The following is a 23076-nucleotide window of genomic DNA, read 5'->3' on the forward strand; positions in this document are numbered from 1 at the left end:
TCCTCCTCCTCCTCCTCCTCCTCCTCCTCCTCCTCCTCCTCGATACTTGCTCTCCTTTGTTTCAACCTTCTGTGCACACCACCGTGGTCTGATTTGAAGGAAAACAACTTGGGGTGAGACATAAGTCTACTAGCTGTTTACTATGGAGACAGCATTTTTTTTCTTTAATTTTCTTTTTTTCAGAGCTGAGGACCGAACCCAGGGCCTCTACCACTGAGCTAAATCCCCAAGCCCTGGAGACAGCATTTTAATAACTGCTTAGGCACCTGTACATCCTTGGTCCTTCATCGAGACAGTAAATGATTTTATTCTTCCACTGGCTTATTATTTTTGGTCAACTTTACTGAAGTATAACCACACAATAAACCTCATCTATTCAGAATGCATGGTGTGGTTAATTTACGTCCAGTAGATGCCTATGAGAATGCTGCCACAATCAAATCATGGAGCACAGTGTTATCAATGAATTATTGGCGCTGTCTGCTTGGCTTAGTTTGGTTTGGTTGGCTAGTTTACTCTAGCTAGCCACTGTAGTGGGGGTGTACTAGCATCTCATTGTGGTTCATTTGAATTTTCCATTGACTGGACGATGATGAGCACCTCCTCGTGTGTTTATTGTCTATTTAGGAATTATCCAAACCTTTGCCCATTTTCCTTAAAATCTATTTTTATTACTTAAATCTATGAGTAATAAACTGCAGTAGGTACTTTAGGTATTCTGGAACTTTATGTATTCTACAAATTCTTTGGTTCATAAGGTTTTGTCCCAATATGTAGTTGATTTACTTATCATGTCACTGGGGGGGCGGGGCTTTGAGGTTTCAAAAGCCCACACCATTCCCAATTAGTGGATCAGATGTAAGCTCTCAGCTACTGCTCCAGCGCCATGACTGCTGCCTGCTGCCCGCTGCTGTGCTTCCTGCCATGTTCAGCATGGACTCTAATCCTCCGGAACTGTGAGTCCCAGATTAAGTATTTCTAAGTTGCCTTGACCATGGTGTCTTATCACAGCAATAAAAAAGGAAACAAGGTGTTCCCTGTATCTTGCTTCAGTGCCTTTGCCAAAAACTGAGGGCTGAGGATGTATTCAGTGACGAACATTTGCCTACCATGAGCAAGGCCCTAGGGTTCAGTCCCAGCCGCCCTTACACCAAAAGTCAACAATTGGCTTTATAGATACAGATCTCCTTAGGGACTGTATTCTCTTTCTTTGATCCCTGTAACAATCCTGCTTATATTACACTGTGTTAACACTGGAACTTTATAGGAATTCCTGAAACTGGCACAGCTTTTTCTTTCCCTTGACTATTCTAAGTCCTTTTATCCTTATGCATTTTCAGTTGTTTGTCAATATCTAGGAAGGTTCTCTTGTTTTGTTTGAGACAAGGCACCCTGTAGCCCAGGCTAGTTCAGAAGTCACGATATAGCCAAGGATGACTTTGAACGTCTGGTCCTCCTGTCTTTATTCCCAAAGTACAGGGATCACAGCCTTGTGCCACCACACCCAGTGTATGCTGTGCTGGGATCAACCCCAGGGTTGTGTGTACACTAGGCAAGCACTCTGCCAACTGAGCTACATTCTCAGTATACTGTCTAGAAACTCTGACTGGAGTTTCATTGAATTTATATATCACTTGGGAGAGTTGGTGCCCTAAAATGGCTGAGTCTTCCATTCCACGAAAACAATGTATCTTTCCGCTCATTTAGGTCCTTTAAAAACATGGTTTTGGGAACTGAACCTAAGGTCTCATGCATGTGGGGCAGTTGATCTAATGATGGACCATCCCGAATTCCTCATTTAGCCATTTCAGGACTTTTCCCAGCAGTTTTCTATGTCCGGCAAACATTGACTCACAATCTCTCTAATCTCCAAGAGCGACAAGACATTTAGACAGTGTTCTCTCTTCTGTGGGTATGAACAGTCAGACATCGCAGTTTTCTATGTCCGGCAAACATTGACTCACAATCTCTCTAATCTCCAAGAGCGACAAGACATTTAGACAGTGTTCTCTCTTCTGTGGGTATGAACAGTCAGACATCAGTCCCCACAAACCAGACCTGAAACCATTCTAGAAACGGCCTGTCTAAAAATCCAAGTAACAGAAGGAATCCCGTCAATGCAAATCAACACCTGTGACAAGGCTTTGGAAGGACAGCTAGATTTAGAAACAGCAGCCCAGAAGCTTGAGAGGGGATCTCTCTAGGACAAGATGCACAATTTTACAACTTACGATTCTTTTTGCTACTAGGATCTGCTACAAGTTTTGTTGACCAGACAAATGGTCCCTATCTTTAAAAGAGTTTTTGGGCAATCTTTCTCAGTACGAGTCCCCGAAGGAACATATTTCAGCTGTATACATCTCAGTGTGTTCTGAGGCCTGTGGATGTTAACTGTCAAAGATGTAAGCACCTGAGTTATAATATGAAGTTATTCTTAGGAACAATATAATTCGAGTGCAATACCATACTATTTATCGTTTCCAACCACGATGAAAATCCTATAGCATTTTGCTACGAATACTCTGATAAAAACAACTGGAATCATTGGTGAAACACCTAACAACACAGCCCTCACTGCACGTGCTCCTGAAGAGAAGGGGGCAATATTCCAGGCTGGATTCTGATTCTATATGCCTTTTGTAATAAGCCTGTTCTATTTTACAAGCCTGAAATGTTTTTAAAATCACAGAACAATCCCATCAATGAAGCTTACATTTGATCAGGTATTAAGACAAAGAAACCCACAGCCTTAAATTAAAATTTCACAACTCTTAAAGTATTTTCATTCCTCATGCCCACACTTCCTGTGTTTTTTAAACTGTGGCACACAGTTTGGGGCTGTATCGAGGTGGCATATAGGGGAAGGAAGGTACCAGTGAATGAAATCATAGAATTACAGGCACTATCATAACCTACAATTTTTTTTTAAATGCGTTCAGATTTAAAGATTCAAAGGTCTCAGATCCTTTGACAAAAATAACTCTCATTTTCAAGAATAGAAAGTGTCAGGGGGTTTTATGTCTTCTTATAAGAAATTTCCATCCACTGGATATAAATTTTACTTTTCATTTAAAAACACAACATGTTTTGATACTGAAAACTTCCCAAGAAGGGAGCTATTCTGTACACTCTGAGTCACGGTTTTGCTCTGACTGGTGAATCTGTGCTCCCTCTGGCTCTTACTAGAGAGAATTTCTGAAATGGTTAGATCAAAAGGAAATGATCGGAACATCATCTCTGCTTCTCAGGTCTGGAGGAAACTGAAAAGCTGCATGTCTACAGTTCTGGGTATTACCACCAGATTCAAGGAACCACACCATACAGAACACCATGGACCTGAAAGCCGGGCTCCTTCAGGCCAGGATGAGGTTCTGAGGCCCGAATGTTTACATGATTCTGGAGTTTCTCTATAGGAAAAAGAAATGCTTGCAAATACAAATTAAATCACAAACACAGATGCTTATCTAGGATGAAAACCCAAGTTATGAACTATAAACTTCAGAAAACTGACAAATGCCCCAAAATTTCCTCCTGCATAGAATACATTTTTATCAACTGCCAGATACATTTCTCTAATGTTCCTTTTTCTGTATGTTTTAACTAAAGACTGTTTTAAGTCACTTCTTCCTAAAACAGTTTTGTTTTGTTTTTAATGTCTCCTATATAAAAGAAGGTAGTTTTCTTTCAGCTTGGGACTAACTCAGGGTTCCTTCAAGCCAAAAATGTAGTGACCATCCTAAATCCATCTACTCCTCATTCCCACATCTAATCCTTTACTAAGTGTTCTAATTTCATTCTGGTGCAGTGACAGATACAATGGCCAAGAGCGACTTAGGGAGGAAAGGGCTTATGTCATCTTACAGGTTAGTCCATCATTGAGGGAAGTTGGAGCAGGAAACCAACCAGGAACTTGGAGCAGAAACCATGGGAGAATGATGTTGGCTGGCTTGGTTACAGACTCACGCTTAGATAGCTTACCTTTCTCCTCTGACTATGGAAGAGCTATCCACCCTGCGTGTGCTAAAGGGCCCATCTCTTACCGCCATCTTTCCACCAATTCCTCCCTTCCTGTCCACATCCTCCATACCCCCATTGAGTCATCCCTATACACATATACAAAACCAATTTTCCCATTAAAAATAGAGACTTTTCTCTTGGTCCAATTCATCTCTGTCTCCTGGACCATTTCTCTTCCTTCACAGTCAGCCTGCCTTGTTACAGCTTCCTGCCTCCCACTCCCTTCTGAACCCACTGTAACTGAGCTTCCTCATCCTTCACTGCACGGATAGACTCTTTCCCTCTTGCTGGTGTCCTCACTTTGCTTGACCTGTGGATGTTAGAAATTGTGGTCCTTCTCCCTCTCCTTCACTTTCCTCCCGACTCCTAGGTAACCAGACTTTGTGTCCTTCCATCTCTTCGGCCACTCCTTTTCAGTCTGCTTTGCCTCCTGACTTGTATTGGAAGAGCTCAGGGCCCTGTTCTTTCTCTACACTCCTTCAGTAATCTTACCAAGGTTTACAACTCTAAATACCATCTATATGCCATTGTGTCAAGCATCTTTCTCTCTGCCCTGGCCCAATCCCTACCCACCATCTGCTTAGTCATCCCCACTTGGATGAAGATGCACAACTCTATCTTGATGACCTGACTGAGTTTCCAGTGACCACCCCTAAACCTGCTCTGATCCAGAGTTTCCTGTAAATGACAACTCACTCTTCCAGTCACTCTGGTCCATAACCTGAGTGGTCTCTACCTATGACTCCCAATCAGAATAATCATTCTTTAGGAATAATTGTAAAAGTTCAAAAGAAAACAGAGTATTTTTTAATCCAACCTCACAAAAACCATACAAGTTTTTTAAAGGTTCTGGAGAGTTGGTGGTGGTCAGGATGCAAAGGACCAGAGTCCCAGGTAGGATGGAAATACAGAAAGTAGTATACAATTTTCTGTTCTTTTCCCTCCTCGGCATTTTCTTAGTTTCTGTGCAGAGCACATAAGTCAAGCACAAAGCCATGACCTGGAGGCTTCAGGAGCCTTTCCAATGTAGGGAGAGAAAAACTACAGTTGAGACCAACAGACAAGACTTGAAGGGACAAGGCCCAGAGATGTGGAGAGTGTAGTGAGGAGAGCCTGACCATTTGCTTGGCTTTTAATGGAGTTATCTGGTGAATTCTATGCTAGAGAGGCACTAGCAAACAAGAAACAAAGAAGCCACTCAATGGCTAGAGACCTTCCAACAATCTCACAAGGCTGGAAAAAAATGCATATAGTTCAAGCTCATCCAAAGACAAAGACCTGCTGAATGAACATCCTTAGCTTTCTTGAGGAAGGACAGAAAGACCTATGCTTTAGAGTAACCGCAACTAGGAAAAACACAACAACAAAATTCAGACTCACAATGTCTGAATCCTTCCTTTAAGGCGATCTTCTCCTCCTCTGTCAGCTACAGTAAAATCAAAGGCTTAAGCTGGGAAAGTACTTCAGTTCCGAGAGCTCTTGCCTAGCTAGCATACTTGAGGACCTGAGTTTGATCCTCAGCATCAAAATAAGTAATTCATTTATTACTCCGGAGAAAGATCATGTCAGCCGAGGCATTTGGGCAAGTTTTCCTGCACATTGTGCAATATTTACCCATACCCCCTTAAGAGTCATCTTTGGGGTGTGGGTAAATCTCTGGATGTGTGGGGATCTCTTGTCAGGTCTGCCTGCCAGTACTTTACAGCAGTCTATTCCCAATGAATAAACTGGGGTAGTGTGGTTCTTTTTAACCAAATTGTCAGATTTCTACTCAAAACTCTGCAGGGCTTTTAAGCCTGGAGTAAATGTCCAAACTTTCACACTGACTTTCGTGGGACACACAAGCTGGTTACTGATGTCATCTCTCTTCTCTCCCGCTCCACCCACTCATACTCCTCAGCCTTGTCTGCAAACACGCCTGATGTGAGAACCCTGTTCTTGCTGCTTCCTTGATCTGGAATGTTCTGCTAGCCTTAAGTTTCACTACTTCACCCCCTTTTCATCTTTGCTGGAATGCCTCTGTCTCTGTCACTTCCAGGGCCTTCTCTAACCAGCCTAAAGTCCCTGTCTCCTTAGACCTAGCCTTCCACGATTCTTTTTCTGCTTAGTTCTTAAACAAATTTTACTCCCTTGCCTTATTTTTATGATTCATCTCCTAAAATATAGATTACACAAAGGCAAGAATGTTAAATTTTTGTTGTTGTTGTTTTTCACTTCTATACCTCTAGTTTCCAATGACCAGTGCTTGGCATATAGTAGTTACTCAAAACCCTTCAACCAAATCATTGCATTTCAGACCATCCAAGACAATCATATAGAACACAGATATCTGGGCTTGTCAACTGAGAGAGACTCTACACAAAAGATTTTATTATCACAAATATGTAAATGCTACTATCACCAAAAAAGTGAGACTGCCCTGGGAGTCATATAAAGAGAACCAGACTGAGGATACAAACTTACAGAACTTTGAGTAGCTATCATATTATTGATAAATCCCAGCTATGCCTGGGATGACACTATTGATTACCCACTTAGTACCCAGTCTTCCCTATGTAAGCAACCAGTCTGTACGTCCTTCCTCCTGGAAGACAGAGTACTGAAACCCCAGGTTATCACTCTACCTCTGAACTTAAGTGAAACTATTCCTTATTGTTTCGGCTGTTTGCTGTTTGGTTTTCTGCTCCAGAGGGGTGAAAACATTCTGATATGCTGGTCCACCATTTGTATGAAACAATGCCAACTATTCTTTAGTAGTTCTACAACTCTACACAAACCCTTCTGGATTTCTACAGCTCGGACTTTTGAACCTTTGATCACAGCCACTTTTTCATTGATTAGTGTGTGAGTACATAAGGTGTATGTGTAGAGCTCAGACAACTTTCAGGAATTGGGTCAATCCTACTGTGGGTTCTGGTGCTCCAACCCAGAGCAACAAGCTTGCTTTAGCTTCTAAGCTATGACCCATCAGAGCCATTCTAAAGGTACTTTTTACCAGACGCTACCCTCAGCATTACATCCACTTACTTCAATGTCACTTTCTCAAAAGTTTCCTCAAAATTAGTCAGATCGAAAGTCTTAAGCAGTCTCTGTCTATAGCATTTACTATAACCTTTTTTAACCGTACTACTTATACAATGGTGACCATCTACTTTAAACTGTAAATTACATTTACAAGGTACAGTTCTAAGTATTGAAGCTTCATTAACACTTTTAATCCCCACAAATCCAAAAGGATAAATTCTACTACTCCCATTTTGCAGGTTAGAAAAAAAAAAAAAAACAGCATGCATGCACAAAAAGTACAACTTGCCCACGTGTTGCCGGGTTGGTACCCTGCAGAAGCTCGATTAACGCCTAGACAGCGATTAGCTGCCTTGAAGGTGTAACTGCAAACCCAAGGAATCCACCACAAGGGATGCATACACTTCACAAACAAGATTTTGAACATCTCTAGTTCTAAACTAATTCTAAAACGCTCCGCTCGTGGGCACCTGGAGCCTGAAGGATGAAAAGCCTAAGGGAACCCTGTTTAATCAACAACTTGCCCAGCCCTTTCCCCAGGTGTCTAAAGGGTGGCCCAAGTCGCTCTGTGGGGGCCCGAAGGTCCTCTACCACGCTGGCACAGAGCGGTGAGTGCAGAAGGCAGGTACGACTTCACACCAGGGAGCGGAGGAGGAGCTGGGAAACCGGAGACAGCCCGCCCCTGCCCCAGCGCGTAACAGAGCTGGGAGCCCGACCGCCAGGAGCGCGTCACCGCCCGGACAGCGGGAAGCGCTGCGGCCGCGGCGTGGCAAGAGAAGAAACAACCGAGGAGGCCCCTGGAAGAGCAAGAGCACGTGGGCCTGCGAGAATGGCGCTGACAGCAGCCCCGCCAGGCGGCGCCCCGCAGCCGGGCCAGACGGCGTTACCTCCGCCCCAGTGGCCGCCGCCAACACGACCATGGCGGCCCTGCCGGCCAAGAAGCAGCCAGTGCGCCGGCGCACCCGAGGACCAGCAGGTGGGCGGGGTCGAGAGCCGGAAGTGCCTTTTACTACGGGCCCTTCCGGAAACGCGGCGGGCCGGAACTGCCTGGAGTTCCTGCCTCCGGACGGAACCTCGCGTTGCTCGGCAACCGGTGCGTGCCCGGCGGACTCGCTCCACGCTACCCGGAGCAAGCCTGGAGTAGCGGCTCCCTGCTGCGCAGGCCCCCTCGCGTCGCGCCCGCTTCCCCGAGAGCCGCGTCCTCGCGCGTCGCGGCATCCCTGCCCTTGGCACTATTTACACGTCTCCGGCTCCCACGACTCCTTAAACCCCACCTGCCTCAGAGCCCGCCTCCACCGAAGGGGTGGTGGTTCGACACCCGACATGACGTCGGCGATGACAGACCGCAATCCTCGGGCGACCGAGGCCTCTGGCACTTACACCTACACCAGCAGGCCCCGGGCCGTGCCTTGCCAGCGCCGCCGCTACCGGGACAGCCTGTTGCAGTCGTGAGTGACCAAAGTTAATTCCTGTCCGGTCTCCGCTTTGCATCCCATCTGCTTTCCCTTGTCTACACGCAGTCAAAACCCCTGCCCCCAAACAACACAACTATGTGGTTACACAGACGCACAGCTGGCCTGAGCCGTGACGTGTACACAAATGGTTATACACAGCCACCCCCAAACACCACAGGGTGAGGGGGCATTCTCATACACATTAATCCACAGTTCTGCCAAGTTGGTTTCATCATGCAGACAGGTGAAGTACAGAGAAGTGGTACACGGATCGCGTGTGCCAAATGAAAGAGCCAGCCCACATAAAGCCCTTTTCACACCAGTCTGGGTGGAATTAGGTTACCTTTCCATGCAGGACCACAAAACATATTGTTACTCTAGTGAATATTTACAGTATTCAGCCCTGTATATGTAAAAAAAACCACAGAGTTTATAGTGCTCTTAAAAGTTCTTTCTATGAGCTTCAAATTTAGGAATAGCCGGGCATAAGAGTGAGCGCTTCATGGAAGCAGGGATCTCTGCACCTTTTGTTCACTTTGGACCTTGCCCGCCACACAGGAAGCTCTCAATGTAAATTGAAGTGGTGATTGAACACTTGTAACTCTTGGCCAGGCCTGGCACAAACCTGTTATCCTAGCTCATCAGAGGTAGAAACAGTAGGATAGGTGAATTTTTCTTATCGTTAGTTCATTTTTTATGTTGAAATAATGTGTTGACTAATAGATCAGTGTACCAGAAACCGTAGTAAAACATTTCATGAACGTAGCTACTTACAACCCAGAGTACATGAGACCCTTACCATAAGTATGGTTACCTGCCATGATACCCTTATAAATGAGCATATCTTGGGGAATGCCATTAGCCAAACTTGCTGGTAAGTGACTATGTAACCGTGTCCAAAGAGTGAATGTCTTTAGGCCAGTCTGCCTCTGTACTACAAAGTCCTTAGTCTAATCTCGTTCAGAAGTTTCTGTATTGACCGTAGTAAATAACCTCTCCAGATAACACTTGGCTAGACTGGATAACAATGTGTCTAAAGCGAGTCAAGATTATAAATTATCTTAGTGAGGTATATGACTGGGCTGAATCCCAGTTTTATATTTAGGTAGGAGAAGCCAATTTCATCAACACATAAATAGGACTATCTCATTTTTTTCTCTCAGAGTAACTTAAAATTTTAAGATTAATACAAGCCTGATGGGGTTCAAAGGTGTCTCCCTTTTTGTAGCACCATAAATTGTAAAACTGAAAAAAAAACATTAGACTACAAGTTTTCTCATTCACAAACAAGAAGTTTTAACAGTTTGCGTATCCCTAATCTGGAAACCTGAAGCTTTTTTTAATGTATATGTGAGTGTCTTCTGTGTGTATGTGCACAGGAGCACAGGTGTTAGTGGAGCCCGGAAGAGGGCATCAGATCCCCCGGAGTTGGAGTTGCAGAGGGTTGTAAGCTGTCTAACATGGGTGCTGGGAATCAAACTCTGGTCCTCTGCAAGAGCAGTATGAACATTTAACCCTTGCCATCTCTCTTGTCCCCAAACCTAAAGCCTTTTGAGTGCCATGGTGCCACAATAGAAAATTCCACATAGGACATTATGTGACTGGTCATAGTCAGAATACAGTTACACTAAAAAATACTGTATATAATTACCTCTAGGCTATGTATGTAAGGCATATATGGAACATGTTTACATTTGAATCATATATGAGCAAATAGTCCAAACTGTGAGAGAAAAATCTAAAATACTTGTAGTCCCAAGTATTTCAAATAAGAGTATCAGTGTGTACATATTTTATATATTTGATAGTTAAGCGATCACAAGTACATAAACAGAGTAACACCTACCTATAGGCTTGTGCCCAAACCAAAATATGACATCCTCCTCTTACAAATCTGTTAGTAAAAAGCATCGAAACCTTCTAATAAGTATTTTTAATACAAAGAAATGAAATGATTGACTGATCAAATGAAGCTTAACATCATCATGGTAGGCAGAATGTTGTTGGTTCCCAGAGATGTCTCACCATAATCCCCAGAACCTGTGAATGCATTGCCTTGTGTAGTCAGATGCACTTATCAGTATAATTAAATTTCAAATGTTCAAATGGGGAGGTTATCCTGAATGTCTGGGTGGGCCGGTGTCATCTCAGTGAGCCCGTACAAGTGAAAGGAGCAGGCAGACGCCGCCGAGGCCAGAGGAGGGCTGTTAGTCGCTCCACTCTGGTGGCTGTGCTCAAATGCCTGACAGAAGCAGCCTAATGTAGGAAAGGTTCGTTTTGGCTTCCGGTTTAAGGGGATGCAGATCACAGCAGGGAAAGTGGTGTGGTGGTGACATGGCACGTGCAGTCACGAGGCAGAGAAAGAGCTTGCCTTCTCCTTTTTATTCAGTGTGGGGCCCTAGACGGTGGAATGATGCCATCCACGGGGTCTTCTCACCTCAGTTAATCCATGGGTTTGTATAACTTTTTAATTCAGATTTAAAGAGAACCCTGCAATAGGAATTGTTGCCGTTTATTAAACATTGCTGTGGTCCAGGTACTGTAACCCTCACAATAGGTGGCATTACGTTCATTTCCCAAGGTCAGGCAGCTAATATGGTACAGCCCCAGTCTACACGCAGATTGATTTGACAGTCTGTCCCATGATTCTTCTTCCTTCTAGACTACTGTGGGCCAGTTAGCTGTGCATGGAAGCAGTTCACTTCTTAAGTCCGTCTATGTGCAGTGCTTACTGTGTGTGTCTGCATGCTAGAATCCAGAGAGACGTTAATGAAAACAGACTGTGGTGTTACCCTTGAAGTCTACCAAATACTGAGAAAGGCAGACACTAACCATGTCACTGTGACACCAAGAGAGAAGCAAGGCATGCTGGGAGGGCACAGAAGAAGGCCACCAGCCCTGTGGGGACATAGGAAGTGTAGTAGGACCTGAGGAAATAGCCAGGTGAGTTTGGAGATTAGGCCAAGGCATAGGGGAGGGAAATGTTTCAAAAAGAAGAAATCACATGTTCAAAACGCCCATAAAAAAAGAAATCAAGTCTCTTTGAAGAAAACAGGAATACCCAGGAGGCGACCGACCCAAGTAGGCATGGGAAAGTGGCAGGAACAGGCTGTGAAGCCAGAGGGCTATATTCATCCTACCTTTTTATGTTAGTGGTGATGGAAGCAGAAGGGCAGAGGAAGAGGAAGGGTGAGAGCAAAGAGGGGAGCTTAAAAACTATCCTTATTGTTGGTTTTCAGCTTATAAAATAAAGTAAAATATCCTTATAGAAACAACAGAAAAAAAATAGGTGAATAAAGACAGTTAATCATCTCCTGCCCACTCTGCTTCTTCACTGTTAAAATCAGATCTAACCATTTTCTATTGTTCTTGTTTGTATTCATATAAATGACCATATATATAGGAGAGATTTCTTTCCAAAATAAAATGAACTAGTAAATACTTTGTACAGTTAGCTCTCTCCCCCTTTAAATAAACTTTAAATCTATTTTCCTCCTATTTTCTTATTTGTACATGCACATAAATATTCATAAAAAGCATTCAAAAGAACCCATTCATGCCTAGGTCATTCGTAGGACTTTTATCTCAACCCGACACACCTTTCTTGCCTGTTGGCCCACTCCTGTCCTTAAGGCAAACCATGTTACAGTTTTGTTTGCATTTTTCTGTATTTTTCCAGGCTCATATATTTATATTTGAATTCATGGCTTCTTATTTATGAATACACAACAACAGCTCTCTTGCTCTCTCATGTGTGTGTGTGTGTGTGTGTGTGTGTGTGTGTGTTAATGAACTTTACATCACTGAACAGGGAACAAGAAGACTAGCAGAGGAGGGAGAGGACTTATTTTAGCTCACACTTTCGGAGGTTTCGATACATGGTCATTTGACCCCATGTTTCTGGAGGTGAGGCAGAGAATCATAGTGGAAAGGGTGTGGGGAAACAAATGCTCACTTCATGGCAGCCAGAAAGCAGAGGAGAAAGTAACAGGAAAGATCCAGAGCCAAGATATACCCCTTAGTGTCATACTCCTAGTGACTTCACTTCATCCAATGAAACCCAGCTTTCTATAATTCTACTTCTCCATAATCTGAGCAAATTTTGAATCTACTAGTGGTCTAAATTATTGATTAAGTCAGACAGCTCCTGACCTAATCATCTCTGGGACATCCTCACAGACGCTTAGAAGTTTGCTTTACTGATCTCCTAGGTATCTTTCAAGCCAGTCAATCAAGATGAACCATTACAGTTTATTTCATAGCAACAGTAACACACACAGCTCTGAACCTCTTCTGCCCTCTTAATAATTGGAGTGCTCAGCTGTCTTCCGTGGTATTATGATAATGGGTGTAACCATCACTGTTAAAACTTTGCACTTTTGATAGTCAGTTTGCTTCCAGCTTTGGCTACAAAGAATGAGGTTTGACAAACAACTGTGTGTGCTAGGCCTTTTACTTCTATGAAGTAGGTTCTTAGGAATGTGATTGTTAAGGTATATATATATATATGTATATATATATATATACATATATATATATGTATATATATATATATACATATATATATATATATGAACAAATACAATACACCTGTCCTCCAAGAATATTTAAACATATACATTACATCCTTATCAACAGTAGGTGTCATGGAATTCGTTGTTTTGATATGTCAACCCAATATTTTCTCTTATTATTTTAATTAACAGTAGGAGGCATTAACCACGTCAGTACTACTGCTCTTCTAAAATGTCACTGGCCTCAATGGATGTAGAGTACACTAAGGAAGAAATATTGTTCTGGTCAGTCTTTAAGAGAAGTTTTTGGGCAGTCCAGGTAAAAGATAGTGATGGCAGGTGAGCACTGGATGGGTGTGAAGAAGGCCAGGGCGTGCAGTCAGAAGTTCTTGCTAGCTGTAGGGACAGGGAAGAGAGTGTGGTCATGCATGACTCCCAGCATCCTCAAATAAGTCACAACTGTGGTCATTGACACCATTTAGTAAAATAGAAAACACTTGAAGTAATAAGTTGGAATGAGAGAAGGATAGTTCAATGTTGAAATTGCCTTCTAGACATCTTAGTAAGATGTCTCTGGGCAGCTGGATATACCTGGAGTTGAGAGTATTGAACTGAAAATAAAATAAAATTGGCATGTGGGTTATAAGTGAGGCTCTGCTCGTGAATTAGAAAACTGAACCCTCAGGAAGTACAGATAAGTGCAGCATAAATTCTAATTGGTTTTAATAATTAAAAACCTAGAGTCAGATATAGGGGTAAATACTGAAAGATCAGAGAGGTAAAGAAGCAACCAAAGTCACCCCTTACCTCCATGACTCCTCAGACCGAAAAGGGGGCAAGCTCCTGTCTCTGCTCACCTAACATTCCTCTCTCTGCCCAGCAATATTGCTTTCTGTCTGTACAGACCTCCAGACCTCTGTGATTAAGTAATGACTAGCTCCACCCTCTGATCTTCAGGCAAGCTTTATTTGTTAGAACACAGAGAAAATATCATCACATTTCTACCTTTTTGTCTAAAATAAAAAAGATTATAACTACTATAAGAAAAACTATGTACAATAAGTAAAATAACTATGTATAATATATACAGGCAATAAACACATCAACAATGTCTAGTTCATAAACATTTGACAAATTCAGAGAAAATACTCCATTATCTATCCTAGCTTGGTGAGTCCAAAAGGTTGTATCTAATTCACTTTCTATTCTAACTTGCATTACCAAAACTATCTTTTAATGTCTCTCAACCCTATACACTTTACACCTCTTTAGTGAATTTCTTTCTGTTTTTTGTTTTGTTTTTTTTTTTGGTTTTTCGAGACAGGGTTTCTCTGTGTAGCTTTGCGCCTTTCCTGGAACTCACTTGGTAGTCCAGGCTGGCCTTGAACTCACAGAGATCCGCCTGGCTCTGCCTCCTGAGTGCTGGGATTAAAGGCGTGCGCCACCACCGCCCGGCTGTGAATTTCTTTCTGAACCTGGTAACTAGGAAAACTATAACTATAAAGTCTTCAACTCCATCAGAGACCTGAGAAGGAAATAATGTTACCTGAGTAAGCAGGAAGTGCAAGTGACTTCCAAAAAATGTGAGAAATGACAGAAACAGCTGGTAACGTGGACAGTTATCCAAGGTTCCTCTGCAACATTGGGGCATCTATATCCATCTTTGGCCTAGAATATCTGATAGACTTTCCTGTAAATTGATTTTTGAAGGAGTGCTCCACCTTGTCTTGGCAAAGTTCAGCAGTCACTTTCTTTTCTGTCCTGCTTGTCCAATTTGGACAGCATACTGTCAGCAGTCGAGGCAAGGGCACTTTCTAGCCCAGTGACTAACTTTTGCCACAGAGAAAGTAAACTCCATATGGAGTTTCTTCGATGCCCATCATCTTCTCTAAAGTAGATTGGTGATGCCAGGAGCAGACATGTCTCATTGTCATTAAAAAAAAAAAAAAAAAGAACCCATGTTATTAAGACATCTTAAATGCCATATTCTGCAGATCTCCAAACTGTTTGAAGACCAAAGTGTTTGTCTACCTAAAATATATCTGTTTGACCTTGAAAACATACCTAATATGACTACAAGTTTGATTGTAATAGGTGACTAAGTACTAGTTTGTAATAATAACTTTCAAGGACTAGAAATTTGCATTACATTTTAAATGAGCTGTATAGGTACAATAACTTGAACAAGAATATAAATGTATGTATACAGTATATTCTAACAAAAATAATCTCAAATTTGTATCAATATATAAAGATCCATATCAATGTAAGAGATTTAAAACAAGTAGTTACTTTTTAAAAATATGTTCAATAATCTACCTTTTTATCCTGTCTATATCCCCCTTTTTTCTTTTCAGAGTAGATTCAATAATCTACCCTTTTATCCCATCATTTCTATATCCCCCCTTTTTTCTCCAAAACAAGAACCCTGAATCTAATCTCCTTTGTTCAGCTTTTTTAAACTTTTACCAATAACAACTTATAACCAACCATCCTAAACAATGACAAATATAGCCCACTGAAGGCCAAAAAACACCCTCCCCACCTCTGGGGAATGTGGGTACTGTGGCCTTAAAATTACTTCCTGCTGTCTGGGGGTGATGCCGTCTTTAGGGGATCCTGAAAAGAAAAATTTGGGTTAATTGTCAAGTCCTGGGAAAGGTAGCTGTATCATTTATTGTCCAGTCGCTACATAATGGGAAAGTGCAGGGCTTGTTTCAAGCCCTGGCTAAAGTAGTCTATGAGACTGGATCATCTCAGCTAGCCATCTTGAAATTGTCCTGAGCAGTTTGTAGTCCAAAGCAGATCTTTAGGTGGTTGTTTGTCAGCTTAGTGGTGTTATCATAGTCCTGGTGGGAATCATCATTGTGGGGCCCCATCCTCTTTCGGTCACTGTTAGGCATGGTCATTGTTCACTGCAGAAAACTTAAACATTTTAAATGTCATATGCAGCAGATCTCAAAGAGGTTAAAGGATCAATATTTGTTATGTACATCCAGAGTACAAAAACTTAATTGCTAGTTACCTGATAAAGACTCAAACCTGAAACATGTACAGGAAGCTAAATGAAGCCTCTTTCTAGAATTAGTTAGTACTCTATATGACCATTAATGTCATGAAAAAAAGTTTAAAATGTATGTTAATCTTATAAATTTTGAGGTAATATTTATACTTTAAGAAAGGCTTTAAAGGGCCGGGCGGTGGTGGCGCACGCCTTTAATCCCAGCACTCGGGAGGCAGAGCCAGGCGGATCTCTGTGAGTTCGAGGCCAGCCTGGGCTACCAAGTGAGTCCCAGGAAAGGCGCAAAGCTACACAGAGAAACCCTGTCTCGAAAAAACCAAAAAAAAAAAAAAAAGAAAGAAAGGCTTTAAAGGGACTGGAGAGATGGCACTGGCTGCTCTTCCATAGGTCCTGAGTTCAATTCCCAGCAACCACATGATGGCTCACAACCATCTGTAATGAGATCTGGTGCCCTCTCTTGGCATGCAGGCATACATGCAGGGAGAATGCTGTTGACATAATAAATAAATAAATAAATCTTTTTTAAAAAAGAAAAGAAAAGCTTTAAAGAGTTAAAACCAAAGAATTATGAGATTAGTGACAATCGAATAGTCCCTAATTTTGGTTTTTCTTATGTCCCATATCAGGTGGCTCTTCTGACATGAGACAGAGATTTTGGGTTTTCCTTTAAGAAGCTTGCAGCTCCAAAGCCAGCTTTAATTTTCAGTTGAACTGGGACTACAAAAAGACTATTTGCTTCATATGTCTGTAGAGAACAGCAGAAACAAACATTTGGGAAGATTTGTGAAATTTTGTCCTGTTGGAGATGTGATATACCAGTAGGCCAATTTACTCCTTTTCTTGGAACATTTTTTTTGGGGGGGATGATTTGTCCTTTTTCTTTATGTCTCATTTGTCCAGTGGTCTTCAGATTCCTTCACTGGATGCCTTCATTCTCCTGAAAGACAAAAATAAAACCCTGCCCCAACCCTAACTTCAGGGAGTTTCCCTTTTGGCAAGTTGTATCTGATCAAATAAAAAGCATTTGTTAGTTTTATAAGTTAGTTTAGATTGAGCGGTCACACTGTTTAATGAATTATCATCTCTTCTAATCAAGAGGTCTCTCTTGTTCAAATCTAATCTTTATCAATTTTGATTTATGGTTTCTCCTGAAATTTTTGTTTTATTTTCTAAAGCTATTCTATCATCTAGAGCAGTATGGTATTTTACAATAGGCATTAGGTTCTTTAATTGCTCTGGAAAGGAGTTTCCTCCACAATGACAGGAAATAACTGAACTGAATTTGACATGGGGGCCTGAGAGAGGCCCCTCAAGGCATTTCCCAATGGCAACGGATTACCTTGTCTGTCCCTTGTTGATCTATATTCGCTAGTCCAATATCTGCCTTTGCCATACCTCTGCATACTCCAGAAGGGAGAAGCATTCTGTTGGGATTATTCTTAGGAAAAATATTGTTTCTAGGAACACCCTGTTTACAATCCCTTTTTAGGTTGACCTTGTTTACCACAACTGAAGCACTTGACATTTTGATTTTTCTTCAAACCTCTGGAAATCACCTCTCCTATCCAAGCATCATCATGGTTATGAGATTCAATATTGGCTATATCTCAGATTCATTCTCCAAGGGTGCTGATCTTGCCTTTAATGGCCTAATTACCCTTTTGGTTGTGCATTACCATTTTCAAAAGCCAGAGATTCAATTATTATTTGTCTAGCTTCTGAATTTGGTATCATTTTATTTACTACTATAGTCAATCTTTGTAAGATTTAGTGAAGGTTTCTTTTGGGCCTTGTATAACTTTAGTACATGACTCAGTTTTCTTTCCTACTTCTTCAGTTCTATCCCAAGCACTTAAGGCTGCTTTGTGGCATAAAGCCAGGATGTAGTCATCATATAGAGATTGCCTTTGTACATTAGCATAAAAGCCAGAGATTCAATTATTATTTGTCTAGCTTCTGAATTTGGTATCATTTTATTTACTACTATAGTCAATCTTTGTAAGATTTAGTGAAGGTTTCTTTTGGGCCTTGTATAACTTTAGTACATGACTCAGTTTTCTTTCCTACTTCTTCAGTTCTATCCCAAGCACTTAAGGCTGCTTTGTGGCATAAAGCCAGGATGTAGTCATCATATAGAGATTGCCTTTGTACATTAGCATAATCTCCCTCTCCAAGAAGTTGGACTTGGGATATTTTCATACCTCTAGCCCTACTTCATTGTTCAATGGTCTTAGCCTCATCTCCCCAGTGTAATTGAGGACCAGTCTCCAAGACTGCTGTAATCAAATCTCTCCAGTCTTAAGGAATAATTCTATTACAAGTTGATCATGAGTTTAACATCTGCTTCACAAAAAGTGAATGCATGCCATATGAGACTATTGTTTCCTTGAATCTCCTTAAATCTAACATTTGCACAGGAGTCCGTTCAGCTCTTACACACCTTGGGGATATCTATCATTTGGCGATTCCTGTAAGGTTACTAGATAAATTAAAGTTGGCTGTTTGAAAACCATGGGCTATTCCTCTCTAACCTTATAACGAAACACTGAGATTGGTTCTCCTTTAAATTCCTCTGACTGGGTCTGAATATCTCTATGATCTATTTTAATAACTTTTTCTAAAACTTGTATCTTAGCACTCAAATTAACCACTTTTTTAGTGATAAAACAAAAATAATAAAACCAATAATGTTTATAATTGACATTACATAAATCCCATTAATTATCCTCTCATTTAGTTGTTCAATTTTCAAACCGTCCAGCATATTATCATACAGAGACCTAACTTCCTCCATTGTAATAGCATTTCCCATTTTTTAATGTGGGGAAAAAACTCTCTTTTAACTAATTTCTCCCTTTAAGAATTCCCAGTTGTCTCACCAAATCTGCCCATGATGACGATTCAGATGATGGTGAAATGTGAGGCTGACTGCTGCTGCTGCGTAGAAGAGTAGAAGCCGGAGAGAGTGTCAAGGCAGTTCCTAATGTGGCAACAGCCTGAGGAGGGGGTCCAGTGAAAACCCACAATCCACTGGGAGAGGGACTCCACTGTCTGAAAAACGCACACGGGGTTGTGGAGAAGAAACATGTGTGGCGGGAAATGCCTAAAAGCAGAGCTGGCTGGTGGTGAGGGGCTAACTCCAGCCATATATTGAGTCCACATGCCTGTGGAGTTTGTTGCAGAGAGGTTGCAACAACAAAAAAAATCCCAAACTTGCTCAGAGGTTTAGCAAAAAGAAAGGAAACCTAGCTGGCAAGGGTATGACTTTGGAGGGAGCTCCTGCGTGTGCTGGTGGCTGTAAAGCCACAGGCAAGCGGCTTTTTCGTGAATTCATGCACCGAAGTTGGATACCAGATGTAGTGTGAATTCTAATTGATCTTAATAATAAAAACCCAGAGTCAGATATCGGGGTAAATGCTGAAAGATCAGAGAAGTAAAGGAGCAACCAATCTCACCTCTTAACTCCACAACTCCTCAGACCCAAAGAGGGTGAACTGCTGTCTCCACCCACCTCACATTCCTCTCTCCACCCAGCCATATCACTTCCTGTCTGTACAGACCTCCAGACCTCTATGGTTAACTAATGAAGGTCAGCTCCACCCTCTGATCTTCAGGCAAGCTTTATTTGTTAGAGCACAAACAAAATATCACCACAGATAAGTAGCCGGGAAACAACTCTGAAAGTAGCACACGGGGCTAGAAAAGAGAGTGCTCCCACACAGGAGCTGGTTGTAGTGATATATTGTGTACCCCAGTAAAGCTTGCCTGGGGATCAGAGGACAAAACCAGCCACTATATTAAAAACAGAGGTCAGGCAGTGGTAGCACACACCTTTAATCCTAGCATTTGGGAGGCAGAGATCCATCCGGATCTCTGTGAGTTCAAGGCCACACTGGGAACAGAGCCAGAAGTGGTGGCACACACCTTTAATTCCAGCACTAGGAAGGAAGGAAGATGGCAGGGCACAGAAAGGTATATAAGGCGTGAGTAAACAGGAAGTCTCTCTCTTGAGGCTGAGTATTTCGTAGAGGTAAGAACGCGGCTGCCTTGTTCTGTTTCTCTGGTCTTTCAGCTTTCACCCCAATATCTGGCTCTGGTTTTTTTTTTTTTTATTATTAATAAGACCATTTAGCAATTGGTGTTAGATCTGGCACAAGCTGAGACCAAGTAACGTGGACAGAAACCATGCCTGTGTGTTCAGGAGACTTCAGTCTGTGTCAGCGGCTCCGCCTACTCGCTCACTTCTAAGAGCCTGTCATGGATGTAGGCTGAGGGTGGTCCTCACCGCTATAAACAGAAATGCACTGAAGGACTCCACAGGGGTCACCTTTATGTTTGAACTCTTGTCATTATAATTCCTGACATTCAAAATTTGTTAACATTTTGACAGTTCCTTTAGGTTTAAAGAACAATGCGAAGTTTGACTTTCTTTTAAAACTTTATTCTTTTATTAAATGTATGTTTTCAATCCCTGAATGGGGCTTATTTTAGTCTCTTAGGACAGACTCTGATTCATGGGCCCTTTTCATATTTGCTGAACAGTCTTAAGTTTTTATGCCTGAGCCCAGCTCTGTGTCTTACTAAGAGGGGAATCTGGGCAGATTCCTTTCCGTTTTTCTTCTATTCAGTAGGATTAATAGTTCCCAACATGAAACTATAAAATAAATATATATATAAATATATATAAAATTTTATATAAATAAAAATTTTTAGTAATAAATAAAATTTTTAAGGTCCAGCCATATAGTAACTATTAAATGATAACTATCTGTCTCCATATTTTATGGACTATACTACACTTTCTTTTATACCATTTCAGATATTTTTATTTTATATGTATGAGTGTTTATGTGTATGTGTGTGTGTTACCAGAGACAAAGGGTCCCATGAAACTGGAATTATAGGTGATTGTCAGATACCATATGGGTGCTGGGAACCAAACCCAGGTCCTCTGGAAAGGCAAGTGCTCTTAACTGCCAAGCCATCTCTCCAGCCCTTGTAAAACATCTTTAATCTAAATTCTGTTGAAATAGGTTCACTTAATTATGGTGATATTTTATTTGTACTGAAATGTGATTTTATTTGTATGTTAATAAATAAAGTTGCCTGGGGGTCAAAGCTATTAGCAAGCCATAGCGAAAGCTGGGCGGTGGTGGTGCACGCCTTTAATCCCAGAACTTGGTAGACAGAGCTAGGAAGATCTCTGTGTGGTCAAGGATACAGCCAGCATGGAGACACACGCCTTTAATCTCAATACCAACCATAGAAGACCTGGAGGTCTGTACAGACAGGCAGTGACAAGGCAGTCATGTGGTTGGGTTTACAACCAATGAGAAGGCAGAACAGAAAGTCAATATAAAGACAGACACACAGGAAGTAGGTCTCTTTCGGAGAGGTAGGAACACCGCAAGAGGAAGGGTAAGGTTTTTAGCTCTTAGCTCTGACCTCTTGGCTTTCTTCTTTGCATTGGTTTTGTGTTTCTTATTGAATAAGACGGTTACTTCTATACTTAATGGATTCAAATACTATACTATTCACTTAGGATTTTCTGTTTTTTCAGACCTGACGAACCTTTGAGTTACGGAAACATAATGTATGACAGAAGGGTCATCCGAGGCAACACCTATGCCCTGCCCACAGGCCAGGTGGTAAGCAGTCTGTGTAGTTATCCTGGTTTAATTCCATTGCCGTCGCAAACACCACAACCAAAAGTGTTGGAGCAGGAAAGGTTTACATGGCTTACACTTCCAGGTCACAACCCATCATTGAAGGAAGTCAGGCAGAGGAGCTCAGGCTTCCACAGCCTAGGGATGGACTAACCAGGATAGTTGTATAACACAGCTTTCACGTTATTTGTGGTGAAGGATCAGTTGTCTGTCTCCTAAACACTTAGAAAATGAAATAAAAGGTGACTTGAAGAGTGAATTTTTTAAATACATAGAAGCTGGAGGTGTGGGCCACGATAGAGTAGTTGTCTAGCATGTGCAAGGCCCTCAGTTCAACCCCCAACATTGCCCCCAAAGTATGTATGTATGTGTGTATATAAGTGTGTATATATGTATGTATATGTACATGTCTGTGTGTATATATAAGTGTGTATGTATGTATGGATATGCATATGTATGTGTATATGTATGTATGTATAAGTGTATGTATGTGTGTATATGTATTTGCATATGTATGTGGGCCCAGTGGTACTTACAGGAGCTAGAGGAGAAAGCAGTTATTGTTTGGTAGGCCCAGAGTTTGAGTTACAGAAGAGTAAGCAGTTCTGAGGGTGAGTAGTGGTGATGGTCACAGCAGTGTGGCTGTGCTCAGTACCATAGAGTTGTATACTTAAGGACAGTGGATGTGGTGGGCAGCTCATTGTTTCTGCCCCGTCTGCTGCTCTCTTTGCAGTACTAAATAAACCTGTTTCCTTTGGTCTGCTCTAAAGGGTGAATCCTTTCACCAACCAATATATTCCCTACCATAAAAAAAGAAAAAGTCATAACTTTTACATTTTATGTATTTTCTACAATTATAAATAATTACTAAAATAAGTCCTAATTTTTTATTCAACAGGATCCTAGTGGACCCTTTAAAAGTTTCTAAACTTTGACTTTGGATTTTTGTACTCAATTGTTGCAGATCAATTTAAGCAGTCCACAGACACCCCTAGTGTGAGGCTGTGCTCTGGCTGGCATCTGACACATTTAGTTTTCTTTAGATTGTCTTATCCTCTACTGCTGATATTATTTCACTGAAAAGTCTGAATTGCGTATCCTTTCTTTACCTAATCAGAAATAGTTACTGAATAGCTAGGATACAGAGATGAGTGAGACATGCCATAGTAGTAAGTGGATTTCTTGGTATAGACGTCACATATAGTAACTGTAAGCCCTGCAAATGGCCATCTGTGGAGTGTTACAGTCTAAGCAATAGATCCCATGCCTGGGTCTGCATCAGCATCACCTGGAAAACTGATTAAAAAGATGGGTCTGAACCTTGCCCTTTGCCCCAGTCTCCTGCATCAGGACCTCTAGGGCTTGGACACCAGACTATG

At 41.6% G+C, this 23076-nt stretch overlaps 1 protein-coding gene across 4 annotated transcripts in view; it reads left to right on the plus strand.

Moving 5' to 3' along the window:
* Window positions 1–32: 32 nt before the first annotated feature.
* Window positions 33–23076, plus strand: part of Rsph3 (radial spoke head 3) — a 61985-nt gene continuing 38941 nt past the window's right edge. For all 4 annotated transcript variants that reach the window (XR_008221153.1, XM_052750871.1, XM_052750873.1 and 1 more), the window contains exons 1-2: window positions 33–8489; window positions 21592–21679. Coding sequence is in view for 3 of the 4 variants with exons in the window: in XM_052750871.1 (XP_052606831.1) it covers window positions 7960–8489; window positions 21592–21679 (618 nt within the window). In the remaining variant the exon portion in view is untranslated. The remainder of the gene's footprint in view (window positions 8490–21591; window positions 21680–23076) is intronic.

This window comes from Peromyscus californicus, unplaced genomic scaffold (assembly GCF_007827085.1).
Source record: "Peromyscus californicus insignis strain IS unplaced genomic scaffold, ASM782708v3 Scaffold_22__1_contigs__length_63687245, whole genome shotgun sequence".
Lineage (NCBI taxonomy): Eukaryota > Metazoa > Chordata > Mammalia > Rodentia > Cricetidae > Peromyscus > Peromyscus californicus.